A 21,283-nucleotide genomic window follows, 5' to 3' on the forward strand; every position below is an offset into this window, starting at 1 on the left:
AGAGGCCGGAGTCTCTGGGGAGGGGGCAAGGGTGGGACGCCCCTCACGTCCCTGACCTGATGTTTTCTCACCTGTGTCCTGGGAGTGGGACAAAGGCAGGAGAGCCCTGTGTCACATCTACTTTCCCAAGGAGGCAGGGCGGTGGCCCCGGAAAGGCATTTTCAAGGCATCCTTGATGAATCGGAATGTAGGAGGCAGGGCGGTGGCCCCGGAAAGGCATTTTCAACGCATCCTTGATGAGTCGGAATGTAGGGACTGTGGACGTTGCACCAGGCTGGCCTCAAGCCAACCTCAGCCTCCTCAGAAACGGAACGGGGGGCGGGGAGAGTTAGTCGGGCCTGTCGGTAAGAGGTAATGGCTGCTGCTTTATGCCTGCGTTGGCACTAAAGTGAGAACAAGAATCGCAGCCTAGGAGTTAAACATTTTAAATGAGGTTTTTACAGAGAGCGAAGTGGGTGATGGGGAAGAACACGTGTGTGTGTATGTAGGAAGGTACATAATATCATTCCTCTTGGTTGTCTCTGCTTGTAGAGTTATTGAGAGACTTTCTTTATTTTCTTTTTCTGTATTCTCCAAATTTTCTACAATGGGTTAATGTTTCTTTTTCACCCAGGAAAAAAATAACATTTAACTTTCTAAAAGAGGGTGTAATCAGGAATGTTTACTGGTCACTTTTTAAGGGGTGAAATATGAAAGCACGTCACAAAGTTCATTACGAAATACTCAGCCATCCTTCTCCTCTAGTCTGACGTTGCCAGGCTGCACAGAAGGGCCTTCTCACATGACAGACAGGCCAAAATATGGGTGGCGGAGAGACTAGGAGGCCGAGGGGTCCTTGGAGGAAGCCCCTCTGGTGGGAGAGGGAAAGGGAGCGGGAGAGGAACGTGCGCCAGCCCCCTCAGAAGCAGAGCCCTTCATCCTCCTTCCTGGGGAGGGGGAGCTGCATCAGGGGGCCGGTCACAGCTCGCGACCGAGGTGGGAGACAGAGATTCAATCCACGATGCCAGGTGCACTGGGGGTCATGAAGAGGACGCGACGGGAAAGCCCAACAGGGGGACCCGCGTCACACTGTGGGTTCAGGGGTGGCTTCTGGTTCAGCAAAAGCCGAGGACATTGGGTGAAGAGGACCCCAGTGGGCCCTCAAGGGGGGTCCTGGGACCTGAGGAGGCTGCGAGGCCTGAGTCGTGTCGCAGGATGGGAGGAGAGGTGGCCCAGGGGTGCTGTGTGTCCCTGAGTCTCTGCAGGAGGGGTGGGCTCCGTGATGAGCCCTGCTCTCTGAAGTTCTGAGTGCGCCTCTGCAGAGAGAGGTCATCGTGACTTCTGGACATTGTCAGCAGCGTTGGGGGGTGGGGGTGGGCAGGGCTGAGGTCAGGGCTGCTTACTCTCTCAGGGACCTTGGGCATGTCTCTCAAGCTCTCCGAGCCTCAGGTTCCCCAGCTCTACAGGGAGGACGCTCGCAGGAAATACTGGACACAGAGGTGCAGTTGCTCCTGTCGCGGAACTTACTTTGGGATGTGTATGAATTTCGCTCAGTAGGAACCTCTCGCCAGCAAGCAGGAGATCCCGGAGTCTAAGGCTGGGTGGGACGAAGAGAAAATTTCCCACATGGCAGTTCAGTGGATGGGCTACAGTACAGGCAAGTGTCCGCCAGCCCTGCTGGCCTCCAGGGTGACTCTGAACTGCGGGGAAGGCCCCTTTAAGAGAGTGCTGTAGACAGGTGGCCCGTAGGTGCTCTGGGGTGTAGAGGAGGTTGGGTGACGCAGTTTCCGCACTGTGCTGTCTTTAGCCTATGAAATCTTCTAGCATCCAGCATCCTTAGGGAGACCCCAGGAAAGTGGAGTCATGGCAGCAGAGCCCCAGGCCTGCTACCCCCAAGTCAGAGTCTTTAAAACACTCCTTTTCCTCCTGGAGAAGGTCAGAGGACTCTGGTAGATGCCTTGGGATTGCCAGGGTTCAAGGGTGCCTCTTGGGCCCCAAACTCTGCAGCATGTTAGGAGAGGGAGGCGAAGTTCTGGGGGCGATCCTGGAGGCAAGGGGTCCACTTCAACTGAAGTGCAGCCATGAGGGTGGCTGTTCTCAGGGTGACCCTCACAGAGGGCCTCACTGCCCCACCCCCGTCCCCTGTGGCTGAGGCCCAGGAACCCCCCAGGCTGGTGGCCCTCCCCTGCCCACCCCTCAGTCTGGTTCCCCGGGTCCATCCCGCTGCTCCATTCTGCTGCTCTGCCTTGGGTGGCAGCCCAGTTGGGCGATGTGCCAAGCTTCTGATTTTGGTTTCCCCCCAGAGATGCCATCTCTTGCCCTGTTGTCAGCATCAGACACTGACGTCTGGCGAGTAAGGCTCCACCCAGGAGCTCAGGCCCCTCTAGGAGAGAAGAGCGGGCAACAGTCCCTGGCCTTTTGCTTGACCCTGTCCTTGGGCCCTGACAGACAAGGGCTGGGCCCTGCCCGCTAGCTGCTGCAGCTTCACAGGTAGCTGAGAAATCTCTGCCCACAACCTCTCTGTCCAGCACCTACAACCCCTCAGAGTCAGGTCCTAGAAGGTGGACAGGACCCTCCTTCCATCTGATGTTGACCCTTCTCTATGCATATCTGCTATGCTCTCCTCTCCTTCTGCAGCCCAGATTTCTAGACCTCTCAGCTCACAATGGGGAAGCTTGATGCCTCATAGCTCCCAAGTTTACATGTTATAGCTTCACCGAGCCACAGAGCCTGACTGTCAGCCTCTCAGATCTGGTTCCCAATTGCCAACAGAGAAAACCTGATTGACCTGGCTTGGATCAGGGGTGGTTCTGTCCCCTCAGCTAAGCATGCAGTGCAGATATGGCTCCTAGGGACCCACTCAGTGGATCAGGGACGCTACCCAGAGAAAAATGTGATTCCCAGGCGGCAAAAGTCCTTTAACAAGTACTGCAGGAAGGGACATCCCAGGCCCAGCAGAACTTAGGGTGGCAGCTTCCTGCCTGCAGATGAGAGTGAATCATTAGGTAGCGGCAAGGACCAAGACCTGGTCCAATGGGACGGCTTCCCAGCAAGGGTTTGCTGGTACAGGTGGACACTGTTGATGAACAGCATCACTTGAACCCTTCCACCGGTGCACTCCTACCAGGGGCTCTGTGCACTTGAGATAGAAGAATGGTGGGGGGGCTGGTACTTCCGCTAAGACAAGATTACTGAGGCCTCAATGTAATTATTATCCAAGGCTTCTCCTTGCTCCCCTCTCCTGGACCAGCAACAGAGACTCAGGGCTTTCTGAAATTTAACCCCCAAGATACCTACCACCTAATGTGTACCTAGAAAACTACTGAGGAGAAGATGCCTTTCAGACCTGCCTCAGCCAGTCTGAATTCTCATGATGCTGTTGGCCTAAGCAGGACCCTGGCTGCTTCCACCTTAACGGCACCAACCATCTTCCTCTTCCCTATGTTGTGACTTGGGCAAGTTACTCCACCTCTCTAAGCCTCAGATTCCTTGTCTATAACGTGGGGATAAGAATAGTGCCTGCCCCACAGTATTGTGTGATTAAATAGGATAGTGAACGAGTACTGCTTAGCACGTTGCCTGGTACCCATCCTCCCCGTCATCACCATCATCCCATCATTTGATCATCCTCGTACCATCCTCGTCCTCATCGTCACCACCCTATCCCCATCATCATCATCCTTATCTTCCCCATCATGTTCATCTTCATCATCATCATCTTCTCCTTCTTCTTCTTCTTCTTGAACACCCTTTGGGACTGAGGTGTTCTACTTGGTTGCCAGCCCACAGCTTCCCGAGACCAGACCTCCCATGAGGAGAGTGGCCTACTGCAGCCCTCTTCCCCCACTCCTCCTCGAGATCTGTTCCTGAGAGGGAACAGTAGAATGGCCTTCCTGGGATACATTCTGTTCAGCCACTTGTTCCCAGTATGTTGCTGGGAAAGGTGTCTGTGGTTCTGGAGTTGGGAGCCTCCGTCGGTTGGAGAAATCCCTTTATTTCTGGAGTTCACCAGATGCCACTGCCCACTCATTTTGCATTTTCTGGCCGTGAACATTCAAATAACAAATCTTCTCAAAGCACTGGAAGTGGTTCCAGTGGCTGAAGATCCTGGCTCCTCTGTGCTGATGCTAGCCTGCTGGGCCCAGCCGGAGCCGCCCCACCTGTCACAGCCCTCCTCCAGCCCCGCAGTGCTTGCCTGGGGAGGGACGGCTGGCCCCCACCCTGCCTATAGTCTCCTAAAAGCTGGCCTTGGGGAAGAGTCACCATTACACTGCACTTCAAAGCCAGGGTCACTCCCCAGGCTCCAGGCGGAGCAGGCTCTGCCCTCCCCCACCTGGAGCAGCTTGACTGATGCAGGCCCTTGGCTCACATGGAAAAGACATGCTCCCTATGTGAGCACTTGTGTCTCCATCCCTAATGACAGGCCAATGTGTGGCTTCACCTCCTTGAGCCCCAGTTTCCTCATCTAAGACAGGGTGAGAACAGCGCCCCTCACAGAGCTGGGAGGAACGGTGTGTGAAAGCACTTAGGCACCTCGTGATAAGCAGGCGATAAATGGCAGCTGCTCTTAAATGCCAGGCAGCCAGAACCACCAGGAGAAGACTCCATCAGGGGAGTCAAGGGACCAGGGACCTGGGAGGTGGCCCCACCCCAGGAGATCCAGGGTCTACAAATCTGTGGCCATCCAGCCTCACAGACACTGACAAAGCCTGTCCAGTGTGAACTGCAGCAGAAACCTGTGAGTAGGGGTGCCTCTGAGAGCAGAATGCCAGGAAGCCACCCACATGATGCTGGCTCCACACGAGGACCCTGTCCCCATGGTGGACTTCTCCCCATGCGACAACTCAGCCTCTCTCCCACCTTGAAAGCTGTGGGTTCAAATCCTGACTTACTTGGCTCATGCCTCGGTTAAGTGTCTTCACATCACTGAGCCTCAGTTCCCCATTGTGGGGAAGATGATGGTGCTGAAACAAAGCTCCCGTGAGATAATCAATGGCCTGACACATAGGAGCGGTCATTAACTAGTGACTCTCCCATGAGCCGCCCCAGTGACCCCCGGCGTCCCTGCACTCCCCCCAGCTGTCCACTGCCCTTGGGAGCACCTCACTCCTTTAGGAAGAGCGTGAGGAAATACTGCTTAAAAGCCTAGACTGGTTGGAAGATGCTGATTTAAAGCTCTCCGTCAACAAACGTCAGTCCTGCCAAACATCTGTTAAGTGTGCAGGCATGGAGTGTCTCAAAGAAGCGGAGAGAATGATGGAGAGTCGGTAGCAGCACCAACCATATCGCCCCATCTGTGGAACAGTCCACTGTCATCACACATTTTCCTGGGGTACCAGGAACAAAGACTCATGAGAAGAAAGGTGGAGAAGAAGGGACCGGAGGATCTAGCTCTACCAAGGGAGGTTCCATCTCCAACTCCAAACAGACAGCGGCTCAGAGCAGGAATCCAGATCAAACAAGGAGACATCCTCCGGGCACAGAGATGTTCACCGTCAGACCCTGCCCTGACTCATAAGCGATCCCCGGTTACAGCTGGGGAGGGGTGTGTCCCTGGAGGCAGCCTGTTGGTGCTCTGCACAGCCTGCTCAAGCACGGGGCTGTGACGTGCCGTGGTGTCATGCCCAGCCATGAAGAGAGGGAGGAGGCAGTCTGGCCTGTAGGTAGGCTGGGAGTTGAGTGTGCTGGAACCTCTGAGCCACGGCTCGTGGTGCGGGTGGGGTGGGCCTGTGACCATCATCTGTCACGAGGGTTGGGTGGGGAATGGGCTGAGACCCATTACCTTCGAGGACTTGGGGGACCAAGCACATGCTGCAGCTCTTTGTCACCTAAAGAGGAGTGGCTGATGGACGAAAAGGACAGGGTCCCAGGGCAGTCGACCTGGAGGACCGTCAGACTCCCACCAGCCCTGAACTTGGGCTTCTGGACAGCAAACCCAAGATGGTCCTCAAGAACAGTTCCTTCTTGAGCGGAGGATGGAGGGGCAGAGAGCAACGCAGCCCCCTCTCGGAGGAACCTGAGCTCGGTGATGGCGCGATGCACCTGCTGCAGTGAATGAAGATGACCCCACACCACCCCACAGGTGTCCAGTGCCACAGGGGAACATGTGGCAACCTGGGACTGGCAGTGGACAACAGAGGGAACACTTGAAAAGGACGTCTGGACCTTGTCTGGCTTTATAAATTGGGTTGCATCATTCTTTGGCCAATGGGAAGCTATAGCCCAGGGAGAGACCATGCTGCAGGGGTGGGGAGAAGGTGGAGGATCAAGTAGACACAGGAAGTCATTCTGCCAAGAGAGGAAAAGGATAAAGAGAGGAGAGGAAGACAGAAGCCTTCCCCCAAATAGGTTAAGATCCCCACCTACCCTGGAAGCTACATCTTCCCCTGGAAAGGCTCACTGCTGGGGAACTACAGGTGAGAGAGCGGCCTGATGGGCAGCCCACGGAGAGGTCCTGGAGCACCAATTCTTGGACGCTGCAGCAGGTCACAGAGCAGGTTTGCAGGGAACCATCTGGGGCCAGCAAAGAGACTGTCCGATGGAGAAGACGTAGCAAACGGAGGAATTCAGTAGTGCCCGGGTGAATAATGATGCTACACATGCCCCACCCCATCCCCACCCTGGGCCAACATGCAAGACGGCCCACAATTCTGTGTCTGTGTGCTTTTAATTGGATTGACCATGGAATATTTGGGCTACACAGCATTTTCTCTCAACCTCACATTGGGATAAAGGGTGTGCCTGGATTTTAGTCATCCCCTTGACACTGGAAGAAAGTGAACATTCAGTTAAAAGGTTAAGGAAACACCTGGAGACTTGGGGACTCGCCCTGATGGAGGCTCCAGGGGTGTTGTGTTCACTAACCTAGCAGCTCCAGCTGTGCCCCAGATGTGCTTGCAGTGTGACTGAGGAGGCTGGGGGAAGAGTTGGGGCTGAGGCTTCCTGAGCTAATGACCACATAGTCTGCGATGCCCTCGCCTCCTTCAGGAGTAGCTGGTCTTTCCAGGCTGTTGCTAAAACTCAACCCTTTTCCTCTGAAGCAGGGGACGTCTCTATGCCACGCTGGGGCCCAACTGGCGGGTTCCGGTTCGGAATTCTCCCAGAACCCGGAGCTGCGTCTACAGGTATTCATTTATTCATGTGATCATTTATTCGACAAGTAGCTCTCTGGTGCTTGCTGGGTGCCAAGCACTGTGCTTGATGCTGCCGACGAGACGGACTCAGCCTCCGCCTCAGCCTGTAGGGCTGTTGCTTCAGGAGAGCAGAAACGGAACAGAAAATCACGGGTGCCGATGGTCCAGAGAGGAGGCCTCCCTGGAGAAAAGACTGAAAGAGTGATAGGAATCAGCCAAATAAAGTGAAGGGAGGTGTAGGGGTAAGAAGAGTACCTGCAGCCCAAGGGACGGCCCATGGGGCCGTGAGGCAGGAAGAGCTGGGTGATTTGGGGAGTGAAGGAAAGTCCACGTAAGAAATGAGAGGGGGAGAGGGTGGCAGGTGGGGCCAGAGAGGTGGGCCAGAGCCACGTCCAGCAGGGGGAGAGGATGGTGGTCTCAGAGGCACTGGAGGGGTTGCCTGGGGGTGGGGGGAGGGTATCAGCAGGACCAGGTCATGCTGGCCACGGTGTGCAGGGTGCATGGGAGGAAGGCAAGAGTGGACACAGGGAGGTCAGGTGAGAGTATTGGGCAGTCGTTCAAAGGATGATCAAGTTCTCGCTTAAGGTGGGGGGAGTGGGGTGGCTGAGATGGGCATATTTAGGGCATGGGATCAATGAGTCCTTGGGATTGATGAGGTTTCGGGGGTGAACTGATGAGAGGAGAGAACCCCCAGGTTTCTGGCTCCTTCAGCCAGTGGATGGTGATGCCTTCCGCTGGGATGCGGAGGGAGCGCTGCTCGGCTTTCATGCAGGGTTGAGGGAGGTGTCTACGGGAGGTGCCTATCCAGGGGGCCTAAGCTGGTGCTTAGGAGAGCGGCCTGGGCTGTGCTGCACTTGGACTCTTCACCTGTAGGTGGCGCCCGAATCCCCATGGCAGAGGGGGAGAGAGGAGCCCTGCTGCAAATGTGCAGGGCATGGGGGTTTGGGGCTGCTGCCCCCCTTCTTACTCCATCCCCTCCACTCCCACTTCCTCACTGCTCCTGCCAACACAGGAAGGAGGAGGTGCTGCGCAGGCCCCAAGCTCCCCAGGTGGAGGGGAAGCCAGGATAGGGTACGGGTGCTGCTAGGGGCCTGGGTTACAGGGAACGTGGGCACCAAGCCTAGAGCCGCTCAGCACTCAGAAAGACGAGGGAGGTGCAAGTTCTCAGCTGTGGGTGAGCCCAAGGCCACCGTCCTTCAGGTTTTCCGGGCCCTCGGGGCCCTCCCCTCCCCAGCCTTGCCCAGCACTGTTGAGTCCTTGTCCTGTGGCGCCATTATGGACCCAGCAGTGGGGGACCCTTGGGCCCCAGTGGGTGAGAGGGTGCCTGACCTCAGCTCCTCCAAGGCGATGTCTGACTGGTGGTCTCCCCCGCAGCCCCACCGGCCCGTGCATCTGTACGCTGGGGAGCTCGGCGGCGGTCCCCACCATGGAGGGGCCTCTGAGAAGGAAAACTCTGCTCAAGGAAGGACGGAAGCCCGCGGTGAGTGCAGAGGCACATCTGTCCAGAGGCGGCATGGGCAGCAGGGAGGGCATGGGCTCCAGAGACCGGCCAACCAGGGTTCCAGCTCAGTTGTGCCACTGAGTGGGCAGGGCCTCAGTTTCCGCATCTGTAAATTGGGATAAAATAGTCCCTACATCCTGGAGGACTTGGCAGGACTGTCACGTGTGTGGCCCTGCACACAGTGAGCAGGCAGTGAATGGGACTGTGCGATTATCTTGAGGGCAGGTGGAGGCCTGGAGACCCTGGGAGTCAGGGTGGGTACTGTGCCTGAGACAGGCAGCAGGGCCTGGGTGGTATCCCGATGCAGATCCCCTCCGCCTTCGGCAGCATCATGAAACGCGTGGTGGAAAGGACAGGGACGAGGAATCGGGAGGCCTCTCAGGCTCCCCCACCAGCCACTGGGTCACCACGTGCTGAACCCAGATGTCCCTGGCTCCATGACCCCTCAGCCGCTTGCCAAGACCTCTTTGTTCGTTCTACGAGCGTCCATGGCAAGCTGCCTGCAAGCCCGCCTGTGAGCTGCATCTCCAGGCAGCATCTGCCCGTGTCTGCTCTGGCCTTCCTCTCCTGCCCTGGCTGCTGCTTGCCCCTGCCCACTGCCCACAAAGCCACTTGGAGATGCCCCCTCCTACCGACGCCCAGTGTGAAGATACCAGGCCCCTAGCCCAGGTGCTGCTCTAGAAGCTCCCCTGTCTTCGGGTGCTAGGTGGTTCTTGGGTGAGGGGAAGAGTCTTCATCCCAGCCCTGGGCCACACTCTGTCCCTTGGACCCAGGGTGTCACAAAGCATCCTGCGACATGAGGCCCTATATCTGGTCTGCTGTACAGACCTGCTTGCTGCCCTCCTGTACCCAGAGTCCAGGCTCCAGTCATTCTGAGGCCAGAGCGAGACACTATTTTCCAGATGCTGGTTGGCCCGCTGGTGAGCGATGAAGTTAATCCAGGGGGTCATGACCCATATTTCTGAGTAGGATAGAATAGACTGGAAAATGTCGGAGTTTCTTACACATAATAAAAGTGAATATTGTTTCATGAAGCTTCTTTCCGTTCAACATACATATGCACGTGTGTTGTACACACCTGTGGGTGTCATCAAAAAGGTCTGAAAGCCAGTGCTTTCACCATCTGAGGTGACGCAGTTCCCCCACCAACCCCCGCCACCGCCCCCGCCAGGGTGAAGAGGAGCCTTGTAGGTCATGATGCAGAGCAGCCTGCTTCATGCCTGGAGAAACAAAAGCCACACCTGCAGCTTGGTCCTGCCAGGCGTCCCCACTTCTAGCCATACATGCTTTCAAAGCGCTGCCATCCGCTCGCAGCCAGGGCACCCCATCGCAGACACTGTGGTTCTTCTGGGTTATGGTTTAGCTTGTCCGTGTTTTAAAACTCTTTTTCCCCAGGACATTCTTGGGTTCAGGTCACCTGAATACATAGAAGTTATGCCTTGGCACTGCCCTAAACAAGGTGGGAAAAGGAAAGGCTCTTGGAGTAAAGGAGAGCGAGGTCTTAGGGCTGACGAGCTGCTGAGGAGTTTCCCTCCTCTGGGCCCTGGAGGAGCGGCGCTGAGGGGTGGCGGGCAGGGACGAGATGAGGCCTGCGCTGGCACCGCTCGGGAGGAGGGGCCCCCCCTTTCCACCCGTGTAGCTGGGTCTCTAGTCAGGCAGTGGGGGACTCTGGCCCTCCACTTGTGACATTGTCACTCTGCCTCTGCAGCTGTCCTCGTGGACCAGGTACTGGGTCATCCTCTCAGGATCCACCCTCCTGTACTACGGAGCCAAGTCCTTGAGGGGCACAGACAGAAAGCACGTACGTTCCACGAAAGGCCTCTCTGTGCTGGCACTTCGTTTGGTGCGAAGTGCAGGGGGGTGGGTGGAGGTGGGCAAGGCGGCGGGAGTGGAAGGAACCTTGCCTGGCTCAGGTCGGCCTTCCTTGGGGAGCGGCGGGTGTGGGCCTCACGACTATGCTGTCGTTCCTCCGCAGTATAAATCCACACCTGGCAAAAAGGTCTCCGTCGTGGGCTGGATGGTGCAGCTGCCCGACGACCCTGAGCACCCGGACATCTTCCAGCTGAATAACCCCGACAAAGGTAGGCAGCAGGCCGGCGCTGGGTGCCTGCAGCTTCTCTCTACCCTCTTTCTTCTGCTGCTAAATGTGCGTTTTGAAACAGTAGGGACTTCTGAGGCTGCTGCTTTCCTTTTGCTTTAGGTTCTGATGTTCACAGGGTCCCTCGTTGGTCCACAAAAGCTGCTTAGATCGTGGTGGGCATGTCCACTGAGCAGTGTGCATGGCACGTGGCAGCCAGAATCCTTTTCACCTGTGGCTACTGGGGCCCATCACCCCTGGAACTCTAGCCTCAGGGTCCTGGAATGAATAACATAGCGCTGGATGAGGCAGTGACCATGCGGCTGGAGGAGTCTTGGGTGTTGGGAGCTTTGAAGGACACCCCGGCATTGCCTGTGCCGTGAGACTCTGGCAGTGTCCTGCTCCAAGGCCAAATCAGAGAAGAACCCTTTTATAAAAGCTCCAACTTTCACTTGCCCAGTCATCTCCCGGTTCTTCCTGGTTTTATTCTTCCCCCATGACCATGCTGAGAAGAAGGAGAGGTTCTACACTGAGGTTCAGAATAGGCCATGCTAACCTCCTTGGCAGCCTATGTCACGTGACAAAACCCCGGATTTCCTGGGTCTCCTAACTAGGCAAGTTCACTGGAGCTGTAAGGACCCTGAGCATCTTCACACCTTCACAGGAATGTTCTAACGCAGGGTTCATGTACCTACGATTGCCCAGGGATCTTGTAAAAATTCAGATTTGGATTCAGTGGATCTGGGGTGGAGACCAAGATTCTATATTTCTAACAAACTCCCAGGTAATGCAGATGATGGTGCTGTTGGAGGGTCAGGGTTTGAATGTTGTTAGCTGGGAATTAAAGAAGTGAGAGCCTCAAGGAGCCCGGGGAATGGAGAGGAGCCAAGTCCTCTGCTCTGCTTCTGAGTGATTGAACCACGTACAGCTACGCACACATCATAGTGTTTCCTCAGGCTGGTTACCATTTGAGTTTCTTCCGCAAGGCTCTGGGACCAGATTAGAGGTGGTTTCTTTAGGAAGTAAAGGTTGTACCTATACCAGCTTGACTTAAAGACTGTATGGTCATGGGGTCCACAGGCCATTCTCGGGGCTGAGCCCAGAGGAAAGCACTGTCCCCAAGCAGAGGGAAATATGACACAGCAGGTGGCCAAGGTCCATGGATAGAATGCAGAAGGTCTGTGAACTTGGGTGGGAAAAAGATCACATCTCTGTTTTCCATGACCTCTAATTCCTTTAATTATAAGTATTAAACTACTAACTAGAATGTTCACAATACCTGTGATTTTATCTGCAAGAGAAACCACAGGTATTTTCATATCACGTATTATTGCAGATATCTTAGAATAGCATTTTTGTTCAACTCTTTGCAGTTACAGTACAGTATCAGACCTGCCCCCAGATCTTGTCATTAGCGCATTCATAAATAAGCACGTAGAGAATGATATCACTCATTTATTTTTTAGCAGTTTGGTAACTGTATTTCAGTATTATTGATTTTCTTTGTATTTTATTTCATGCATTTGAAACATAATTCTGAGAAGGGTCCACAGGCTTCACCAGAGCCAAAGGCACCATGGCCGGAAAAATGGTTAAGAGCCCTGGTCCAAAGAGACAGGCGGGGAGCACGGGACCCTCCTCCTCTACATACCCCGAGCTTGCCTTGGGCTGCTCCTGACCTTCCCTAGTTTAGTTCCCCAGCTCCACGTTTATCTTCACGCCACACTCACAGGCAGACCCTCCCATGTGACCTTCCTCTTAACCAGTGGTTTTCTACCCATCAGGCAATGTTTACAAGTTCCAGACTGGTTCCCGGTTTCATGCAATACTGTGGCACAAGCATTTGGATGACGCATGTAAAAGCAACAGGCCTCAGGTAAAGTCACCAAAGTCCTGTTTGTTACCTAAAATACCCTCTCCCACCCTCGGGACTAAGGGTCCATAGAAAACACACCTCCCTCCTTCCCCCAGAGCCTATCAGCTAAGCTCCCAGGCGCCCTCTTTTGATCAGCCTTTTCCCATGAGACAGGGCACCCCCTGCCCCTCTTGGAACTAAGCCCAGCTTCAGACTAGAACTTTGAATCTGGCCCCTGTGTCTTTCCTACTAAAGGAAACGCCACAGAAACATCTATCAGAGATAGGTTACAGGTGGGATAGTGCCCCAAGGGTCAGGCTACAGCATCTACTGAGGTCACCCCCCGAAAGTTGATTCATGGGCATACTCCAGCCTGACAAAAGGGCCTCCCTGCCCCCGACAACCCTTAGGAATAACGATAATAATAGCTCATTTGTTGAGAAGCAACCATGGCTGCTGGTGAGTGGGGCTGTCCGGCCCCTTGGCATGTTTGAACCAATAGGACCTCTGGTCCGCCATGTCTGCCTGAGGCTCTGCTCCCGCCCCCCACTGCTGCCCCTCCCAGGACCAGGCTTCAGGAGAAATGCTTTACGTGCAGGAATTGGCCGAATCCTCCCAACATCCCTGTGAGGTAGGTTCCCATACCGTCTCCGTTTTATGCTGAGGACACTGAGGCTCAGAAAGTGGCAGACACTTGTTTAAGGCCCCATGGTGAGTAAGATCTAACCCCGGTCTGCCTGACACCAGAGTCTGTACTTGCCGGCCCTGAGATCTCCCGCCGCATGCTTCCTGGGGGGTGGGGGGGGGGCGGCGGGGACCTGGCTTGCTCAGCCTCCTGCCGTCGAGCCAAAGGCCTGGAAGCACAGCCTCTGCTGTCCAGGCTTGCGAGAGGGGTGGCTGCTCAGCCCTCCCACCAGCCCGGGCAGCGGGTGCGCTGCTGGGGCCAGGAGCACTGAGCGTCCCTGACCTGTTCCCCAGGGATGAGCTGGAAGAGGGGGCTGGGGAGCCGGGTCCCTCTCCTCCGTCTGGAGAGAGAGCGCCAGGGCTGGGATAGATGGTGGCAGCTTCGAGGAGGAGGAAGGTGGTGCCGAGTTCACAGCAGGCGTGTGAGGCCGGGAGGGCAGGGCTGCCGTGGTGCTGGTCACAGCACAGTCACAGACTTCCTGGCCCCTCAAAGCGGTTCTCATAAAGCAGAGGGAGGTCTCTAGTGGTGTGTCCCATGATTCTGTGCTCAGTTTGGGCCTATTCAGGATTTTCATCTGTAACATCGATGAGGACATATGTAACAAGCTGATCAAATTCTACACGATAAGAAGCTAGACGGCGAGATTAGCAGAAAGTCCTCGACAAACTAAAACAGTAGGACAAGACTGATAAAGGGATAAACTTGAGGCACCACAGGGAAACTGAAAATAAATCGCATTCGAGTCCCTCAAGTCACTTGCTAGAAATTTGTCTGGGGCATATGCTCACACACGCACACACAGGTGTATGGTGAGAATGTTCACTGCAGCATTGTCCTTAATAGAAAGAAAAAAAAGCACCTGGAAACTCAGCGACCCTCAGTAAACCCCTATTGTGTACCCCCTGATCTGTGTGTGATCACCTGAAAGGGGCTCCAAGACATAAGTGAAAAAGTAAAGTGTAAAAACACGCGTAAGGGCAATATCATTTGTATTAAAATACACGTGCATATTTATTATACGCATGTAGGTGCCCAAAAAATTTCTAAAATGACGTACAAGAAACTACAGCTCTGCGGTCTCTAGAGTGTGTTTTGTGCTTAAGCAAATGTAACTGCTCGTCTCCACGACGGGGAGACCAGGGTCTTTGGTTGATGGTTACCTCAAGGCAATGAACAAGGTGCTGCCTCAGGTCACGTTAAGAGAGGAAGAGCGTCCTGACCTCCTCTGCCCTGGTCACTCCGTGCATGCCTGGGGCCCCTCCTTAGCTCTGAGGGCCACTCTGAGAGCACAGTGCGCTGGAGCTCACCTGCCACACACAGGTGACCCGGAGGAGTGACAAGGACTGAGGTGGGCCACACAGATGGTGGGGCGGAGAGAGAGGCAGGCCCTTGGTGTCTGCTCCACGGTGACAGTCGTGGCACTGGTGGGGGGCAGCCGGGAGCAGGGATGGTTGCCCTGAGCAAGTGTCCACTGGCTCTCTGGGGGTGGAGGCAGCCCGAGGGTAGCAGCAGCTGCGCAGCAGGTAGCAGGGAACTGGGTCAAACCCACTTGGTAGAGGAGGTGTTTGGTCAGAAGGTCAAATGGACTGAATTTCACGTCTGGCAAACGTGGTGTACCACAACAAGCTTTGGCAACGTTTAAGTATTTTTGTCCAGTTTTTAGACCTAAGGGAGAAGGTCTTCTATTTTTTCTACTTTTTTCCCTTTTTATATCTAATTTACTTTCAAACAAATGTTCCCACCCTCTGCTTTATGTAATAAGAAAAAATTGGCAAAACTAAATATTCCACAGCAGAGGATTATTGAAATAAGCCACACTACCTGCATGTGATGGTATGGGGCTCTGATGAAGTCATTACAGAAATGCATCTACTCCTGTAGAAAATCTCAGTGACTAAGATGACTTTTCTTTTTTGTGGAACTGCATTTCTTAAAGTTGTGTGTGCTAGCACTGAATACACTTAAACTTTGTTGATAGCATATGTGTAAGGTGTAAACCACAGCAATAAAGCAAACACTCGTGTACCTGCCACCCAGTCTAAAGGCAGGACCTCCCCAGTCCTCGGAACACCTCCCTCCCAAGGGCTTCTTCCTAATTCTGTCTCCCTCCCGCTCACCTATGCCCTATAAACACTCTCCTGATTTGTTTGTTTACCATTCCTTTAAAATGTGAACACATGTATTTGATTCCTTAATGTATTGTCTGGGGTACATTTTTTAAAACTTTTTTTTAAAGAATAGAACCATAACTGTATAGTTTCTTCTGTGACTCGCTTTTCTCCTACAGTATGTTCCTAAGATTCCTCTATGTCAGTGTGCATAGCTGTCATTCATTTACTTGTAATTTTTTTTATCAGTTCTTCTGTCCGTGATCCCAAGAATGATTTCCTGCTTTTGGCTATTCTGAACAGTGCTGCTGTGACCGTTCTTATAACTGTCTCCCAGTGCAAGGAGATGCGTTTTTTTCCAATTCATCATTTTGACCAAATTGCCACCAAGATGGATTTGTTTTTGATGAAATTGTTTCTCATCAAATTTCCTGGAACCCCACGGCAGTGCTGGGGGAGGAGGCCTGGGGCTGGGGGCATGTCCACAGCTTTGAGGGGAGGGAGAAACACCCTGACCTTGGGGCTGGTGGTCTCCCCGGTAAAGGTAGCTGGGATCTGGGCCTGGGGACACAGCATGGGAAGCCTTGGGGTTCCCAATATCCCCAAATTTCCCCCTTCTCCTTGTGCTTCCACTTGCCAACTCCTGCCACCCGTTAACCACCCCCTCTCCTCTCCAGAGGCATGTGCTTATCCTACAGGATTGGTCAGCTCTCCACTCCAAATGCACTTGTGCTTTGACCCAAGGATAGAGGTTGAGAGCGTGGGCACTGGTGTCTTAGCCCTGTCACTCACCCGCTGTGTACTTCACCTCTCTAAGCCTCAGTTTCCTCATCTTTTTAATGGGGATAATTCCAGTACCTGCCTCCTGGGGTTGTTGTGAGGACTCAGGACACAATACAGATGCGGTACTCAGAGCCTTGCCTGGCACACAGCAGCCCCGTAACACGTGGTGGCTGGTACCACTGCTGTGCCCTCTCCCCTTCCCCCACCACCCACTCATTCACAGACTGACTGGGAGAGGCCTGAACCCTTCCCTTAGGGACCACCCCCATCCCCTCCTGAAAGGTCAGGGTTCAGAACTTTGACAAGAGGCTGAGCTTTCTCTTCTAGGTACCTGCAAACCTTATGTCATTTGAATAAGTCTCTGCAGGACTTAGCGTGACTTCAGAGGCCTCTGGGAGCCGGCCTGGGACTGGTGGCGAAGCGCGTGTCCGGGGTACAGGCCTTTGGTGGGGTGCTGGGAGACTCAGAGCTGGACTCGAGGGGACACGGCCGAGGCCTCACAGTCCAGAGGGCTCCACCGCTGCGGGGGTCCGCCTGCCGATGCCCAGCCACCCCCATCACCCCCGTTCTGCAGCACCACCTCACGGGGCCGCGATGGGTCCCCAGACTGTACAACCCGTCCTCCCTCCCTGGGCCCTCATCCGTCCACCAGCTGCTGCTGCGACCAGAGAGCATCCGTCCCACGTTGGGTCCCCAGTGCTTTCTCCTGCACAAAAGAGTGGACAGCGTCCCCCCGCGTGAGGGCTGGAGGGAAGGGACAGGCGGGGACTGGCTCCGGTGTGCCGGGTCGCTTGCCCACAGGGCTGCCTCAGATTTTGTACAACCCCGAAGCGTCCTCTGCGTGTGCGTGCCGTGTCTGTGTGCGTGCAAGCGAGCGAGCGTGGACTCTCCGAGAAACATGCATTTTGGCACAAGACTCGTGACATCACACACTTCATTCTCTTTGAGGCCCTGCTTTAACCTTAAGCGATAGGCTGGTCCACCGAGGAAGGTCAGAGTGAGAGCCCAGATTCCTCCTGTGTTAAGGGTCCCTCGCATTCTTTTACTGTAAACAAACAATGCCTTAAATTGTGTCTTGTTTTCTGTTCCTATGGGTGCTATTCATCCGGAAGGCCTGATCCCTGGGCCCCTGGGGCCCTTCCAGGCCTTGTTGCCGTCGGCTCTTCTGAGGCAAGACCCAGCTTCAGGACCGTGGACTGGGCCGGCACTGGCCTGCTTGCTTCCTCCCAGCCCCCCTCCCGCAGGGTCTGAAGGCCCCGCTCTTCTCACCCCTCCCCCCGCCCCCGGGTCAGCATGGGAAGTCGTGACGCTTTCTGCCAGCTTCTCGAGGCCGCCTGCGCGCACGGTGACCTGACCGGCTGCTCAGAAGCTACTTTGCACCGACCTCTCCCCGCCGAGCAAGGCTTTTGCTCCCATCTTCTCACCCCTTTGCCTCCACTGCCAGGGCAGGGCCACTGGGATTCTTGATTACACTGGGGAGCTGAGTGACACTGAGGCCTTAAGCTCCCCCATTCTTGCCCCCAAACACAGTCACCAGCAAGTTCTCCATCATCCAAGTCCAAGGGCACAATTGTTGACGACCGTGGTGACAAGAGCAAAGCCCTGGGGAGGGGATGGTCCGAGTTCTGCTTTCGGCTGAGAGCTCTTCAGGTGAACAATGTCCTTCATCTGTCACTCCTTGTCATACTTTTAAGTGACTTTTATTTTGCACAAATACATTTTTATTTAAAGTAATGAATAAAAATTAGCTTTATTTATGGTAGCTTTATCACCATAGCTTCTCCCTTCAGCCCTTCCCCACCCTCTCTCCTTCCCTCTCCCTCCCTCTCTTTCCCCCCCTCTCTTTTTTTTTTTAATCTGGGTGTCCTAATTCTGAGAAGGAAACTCTTAATGATTTTCTGAAAGAGACTGAGTTTCTGGGTCCTTGTTGCTGTTGTGGTTTCAGAGCTCACACTGATCAGACACCAAACTACTCTTAAGAGTTTCTGGGCAAGATGCTTCAAAACAACATCTTAACCAATAAACTGTAATAATAGGTCGACTTAAGAACTACCAAAGGACCCACCACTGTATTTTGATCAAACGGTGACCACTTTTCTGAAAATTCAGATGAATTGGTGAGGAGAGTAATTGTCATCAGGGTCTTATTTTGTGGTTGAGTCTTACTATGCTCCGTAACTAACCCTCCTTCAGAGCAAAATCTAGAATACTTTCATGCCAGGAGAAACTCCAGATGGTGAAATTGAGGCCAGCAAACCTTGGTCATCGGTGCTTCGCACACCCTCCCGCAGCTGGGGTCGAATGCATGCACCTAATTCATACCAACAACTGCTCAAATTAGCATCTGGAGGCTGAATGAATACAGCAGACACTCCAAACATCTCTCACCAGAACCATGCAGTATTAACGCTTTAACTTACATTGAATCTGATTCTACCTGTTAATTCTTTTTAAGTCTTAAGTTTGAATGAAATTAGAAGACTACTTTCCTTGAATTTCTCTACTCTTCAAACTGTCCTGGTTTTTCTGACATGAAATTATAGAAGCCAATCCAAAAACCTCAAAATTTCAGACTTACACTAAATCAGGTACTTTCTTGCGCTTTACAGATTTTCCTTGTCTTTACAAATGTTTTCCTCTGAGCCTAATTTTGAAATAGCACAATTGCAATTCTTTTCAAAGTGTCTAGTCTTCTCACTAAAATTGAGATTGATCCCATGTCCCCTCCCAGAAATATTCCAGCTCGGATTCTCGTAGAACTGGTAAGAACCCTGAACTTACCAGAAGAGTCCTACAGATGAGGCTGTAAGGCACTTGGCTCTCTCCCAGCAGGGGCTCAGGGCCAAGCATGTGAGTTAAGTGCTGATTGTCTTTCCAGCGTTGGTTTGTCCCTCAAGCTGCAGGTGAGGAGGCCTGCAAGCCGGGGACAGAGGGGGACAGGCACAAAACCCCAAAGGGGAAAGTCCCCGGGTGGATTCTGGCCCTGGAAGGTAGCATTTCTGGGTCTTGCTCTTTGACTAGCCATGGTGCACAAATGTCTGTGAAAACATTGAAGGTGATGTGTCTTGCATGCATATGTTGTATCATTTTTGTTAAGCAAAGAGATCATGGCACCCCAGGATGAAAGTTATAGAATGCTATCTACAAACTGTGGAGTAGGTAGCTGGTATCCTCATGATGCCGCCCACACAGCTCACTCCCCTCTCCCTGGGAGTAATTTTCACCCCTCTCAGTCCAACACGTTTTGTAACTCAAGGTCAGCCAAGTGCATTCTGACAACTGAAACTTCGTGGAGGATAGATTTGGTGGAAAGCAGTAGAAATATTGTTCTGAGCGTGCCCAGTGGGACAGTGTGGCCTCCCTTCCCTCCCTGAAGAAGCCTGCCCATTCATCACCCTGCCCCCTGTGGACCCTAAAGAGAAGACACTTGAAGGGATTCTGTTTACGAAGGAACCCGCTCTCTCTTGCCAACTGAGTTTATAAAGTGTTTTTTCTTCTTACCAATATGGCCAGTATTTCTTTCATCGTCTTCCTCCCACCTCCCAAGCCCAAGAAGTGTATCTTTTAGGATGCCATTGTACAGGTGGAAAAATGGTCCATGAAAACGGGAAGTCATTTGCAAGCAGGGTCCGCTTTCATTCCACAGGCAGAGTCTAGAGCTCTGGATCCACGTTACTGTTGCTTAGAACCAGGTGAACATTGCTAAAAACACAACCTGACTTTCATGAATCACTTTAATCAGCCCCACATCATTCTGCATGTTGGGTGACTTCATGTTTTAAAAAGGAAAAAAAAAAAACAAAAACTACAAGAGTCCCTCTGAAATAACAGATCCTCTGTGTGAAACCACCCATTCATCCATTGATTCTCATCCCTTGTGAGTGCTTCCTGTGTGCCAGGCTCTACCCAGGACAGAAATGTCTGAGAACAAGACAAACCCAAGCCCTGCCCTCATGGAGCTGACCCCTCAACGAACAAATCATCTTCACCATGCCATTTCCTCTCTCCCAGCAAGACCCTGCCTCCCTCCTAGCACAGGGTAGGAACCAGGTGCAGATTCCTCCAGAAAGGCTTCAAGAAGCTCAACAGACTGAATACCTTTGACTTGTGAGTCCAGTTGCTGTCCTAGTGACTGGTTGGCACAGAGCTACGGCTGAACACAGTGAGGACTCTGAGGTGGAACCAGAGGGTAGGGTCAGAATGCTCACAGTATTTACTTCAGAGGTTTTTTGGCTTTAATTTCAATGTTAAAGACAAGCACAGCATGAGTGAGAGCTGCATTTCCTTGGGTGTCGAGAACTCGTCCCATGGACCACCTCGCCGCTGGTGCTGCACAAGTGTGTGTGCGCCACGGGCAGCCCCGAAACCCCTGCTCGCAGCAGCAACGATGGATCATCTGTCGGTTCTATAACCACTCATCTCTTTGTCCATTTCTGAATGACTGTGACCATTCAATAATGAAACAATAGTGATTAATTTATTAGTATGGTATAATCTTCAATAAATTTTGTGCCAAAATGCATGGTTTTCCACTTAGCATTCAAAATGTTGCATAGAGAGTAGTTTTCAATTTCTTACGTATTATTCAAAGTAAGTTGAAAATCAATTTTTACATTTTAATTTGTCTCTTGTTCAATCTGTTGCACTCTCCTGGGCTGTCTTTTTTCCCGGCAGACCCCCTGCATGCAGTTGTGTAAGGACTTTCCCTAATTCTTGTGAATTGTCTCATCCACAGTAACCACTGAACATCAGCCCTCTGTGGGATTCTTTAGATTTTTGGTGAAGTATTTTGTTACCTCAGTCTTGTATCAAGTTGCTGTATTTTTCAGCTTGTTACACTGATAATAATTGTTTCACTAATTAAATAGTTTAGTGTAAACATTTTTGTTTACTTTGAAATTAAATGTGTTTTCCAATGAATATTGCTCAATTTATTAAAGTCACGTGCGTTTATTTAGCCAACAGGTGCTGTGCCAGACACAGACGAGAAGGAGGTATGGGCGCTCAGCTAAGAGGTTACTAGAACATAAATGACATACAGGAGCAGTGCCCTCAGGGAGGGACAGAGTCAGTGCTGTGGGCACTCCGGGGAGGGACCTGGGGGATTGGGGGAAGCTTTAGAGGGCAGGGGCATTTGGAGAGTCATTTCAGAGATCGCTGAA

The 21,283-nt window shown here is 53.0% G+C and overlaps 1 protein-coding gene across 5 annotated transcripts in view; it reads left to right on the top strand.

The window, feature by feature from the left end:
* Positions 1-20,980, top strand: part of RALGPS1 (Ral GEF with PH domain and SH3 binding motif 1) — a 287,071-nt gene extending 266,091 nt beyond the window's left edge. Inside the window, exons 15-21 of one of the 5 annotated variants that reach the window (XM_036854415.1) lie at positions 7,020-7,103; positions 8,487-8,592; positions 10,322-10,414; positions 10,589-10,694; positions 12,475-12,566; positions 13,111-13,176; positions 15,588-20,980. In XM_036854415.1, the coding sequence (XP_036710310.1) occupies positions 7,020-7,103; positions 8,487-8,592; positions 10,322-10,414; positions 10,589-10,694; positions 12,475-12,566; positions 13,111-13,176; positions 15,588-15,602 (562 nt within the window). In that variant the 3' untranslated portion in view covers positions 15,603-20,980. Of the gene's footprint in view, positions 1-7,019; positions 7,104-8,486; positions 8,593-10,321; positions 10,415-10,588; positions 10,695-12,474; positions 12,567-13,110 lie in introns of all 5 variants that reach the window. The other 4 variants (XM_036854412.1, XM_036854416.1, XM_036854414.1 and 1 more) reach the window with 4 other exon arrangements.
* The last annotated feature ends 303 nt before the right edge of the window (positions 20,981-21,283 follow it).

Source organism: Balaenoptera musculus, chromosome 6 (assembly GCF_009873245.2).
Source record: "Balaenoptera musculus isolate JJ_BM4_2016_0621 chromosome 6, mBalMus1.pri.v3, whole genome shotgun sequence".
Taxonomy (NCBI): Eukaryota; Metazoa; Chordata; class Mammalia; order Artiodactyla; family Balaenopteridae; genus Balaenoptera; species Balaenoptera musculus.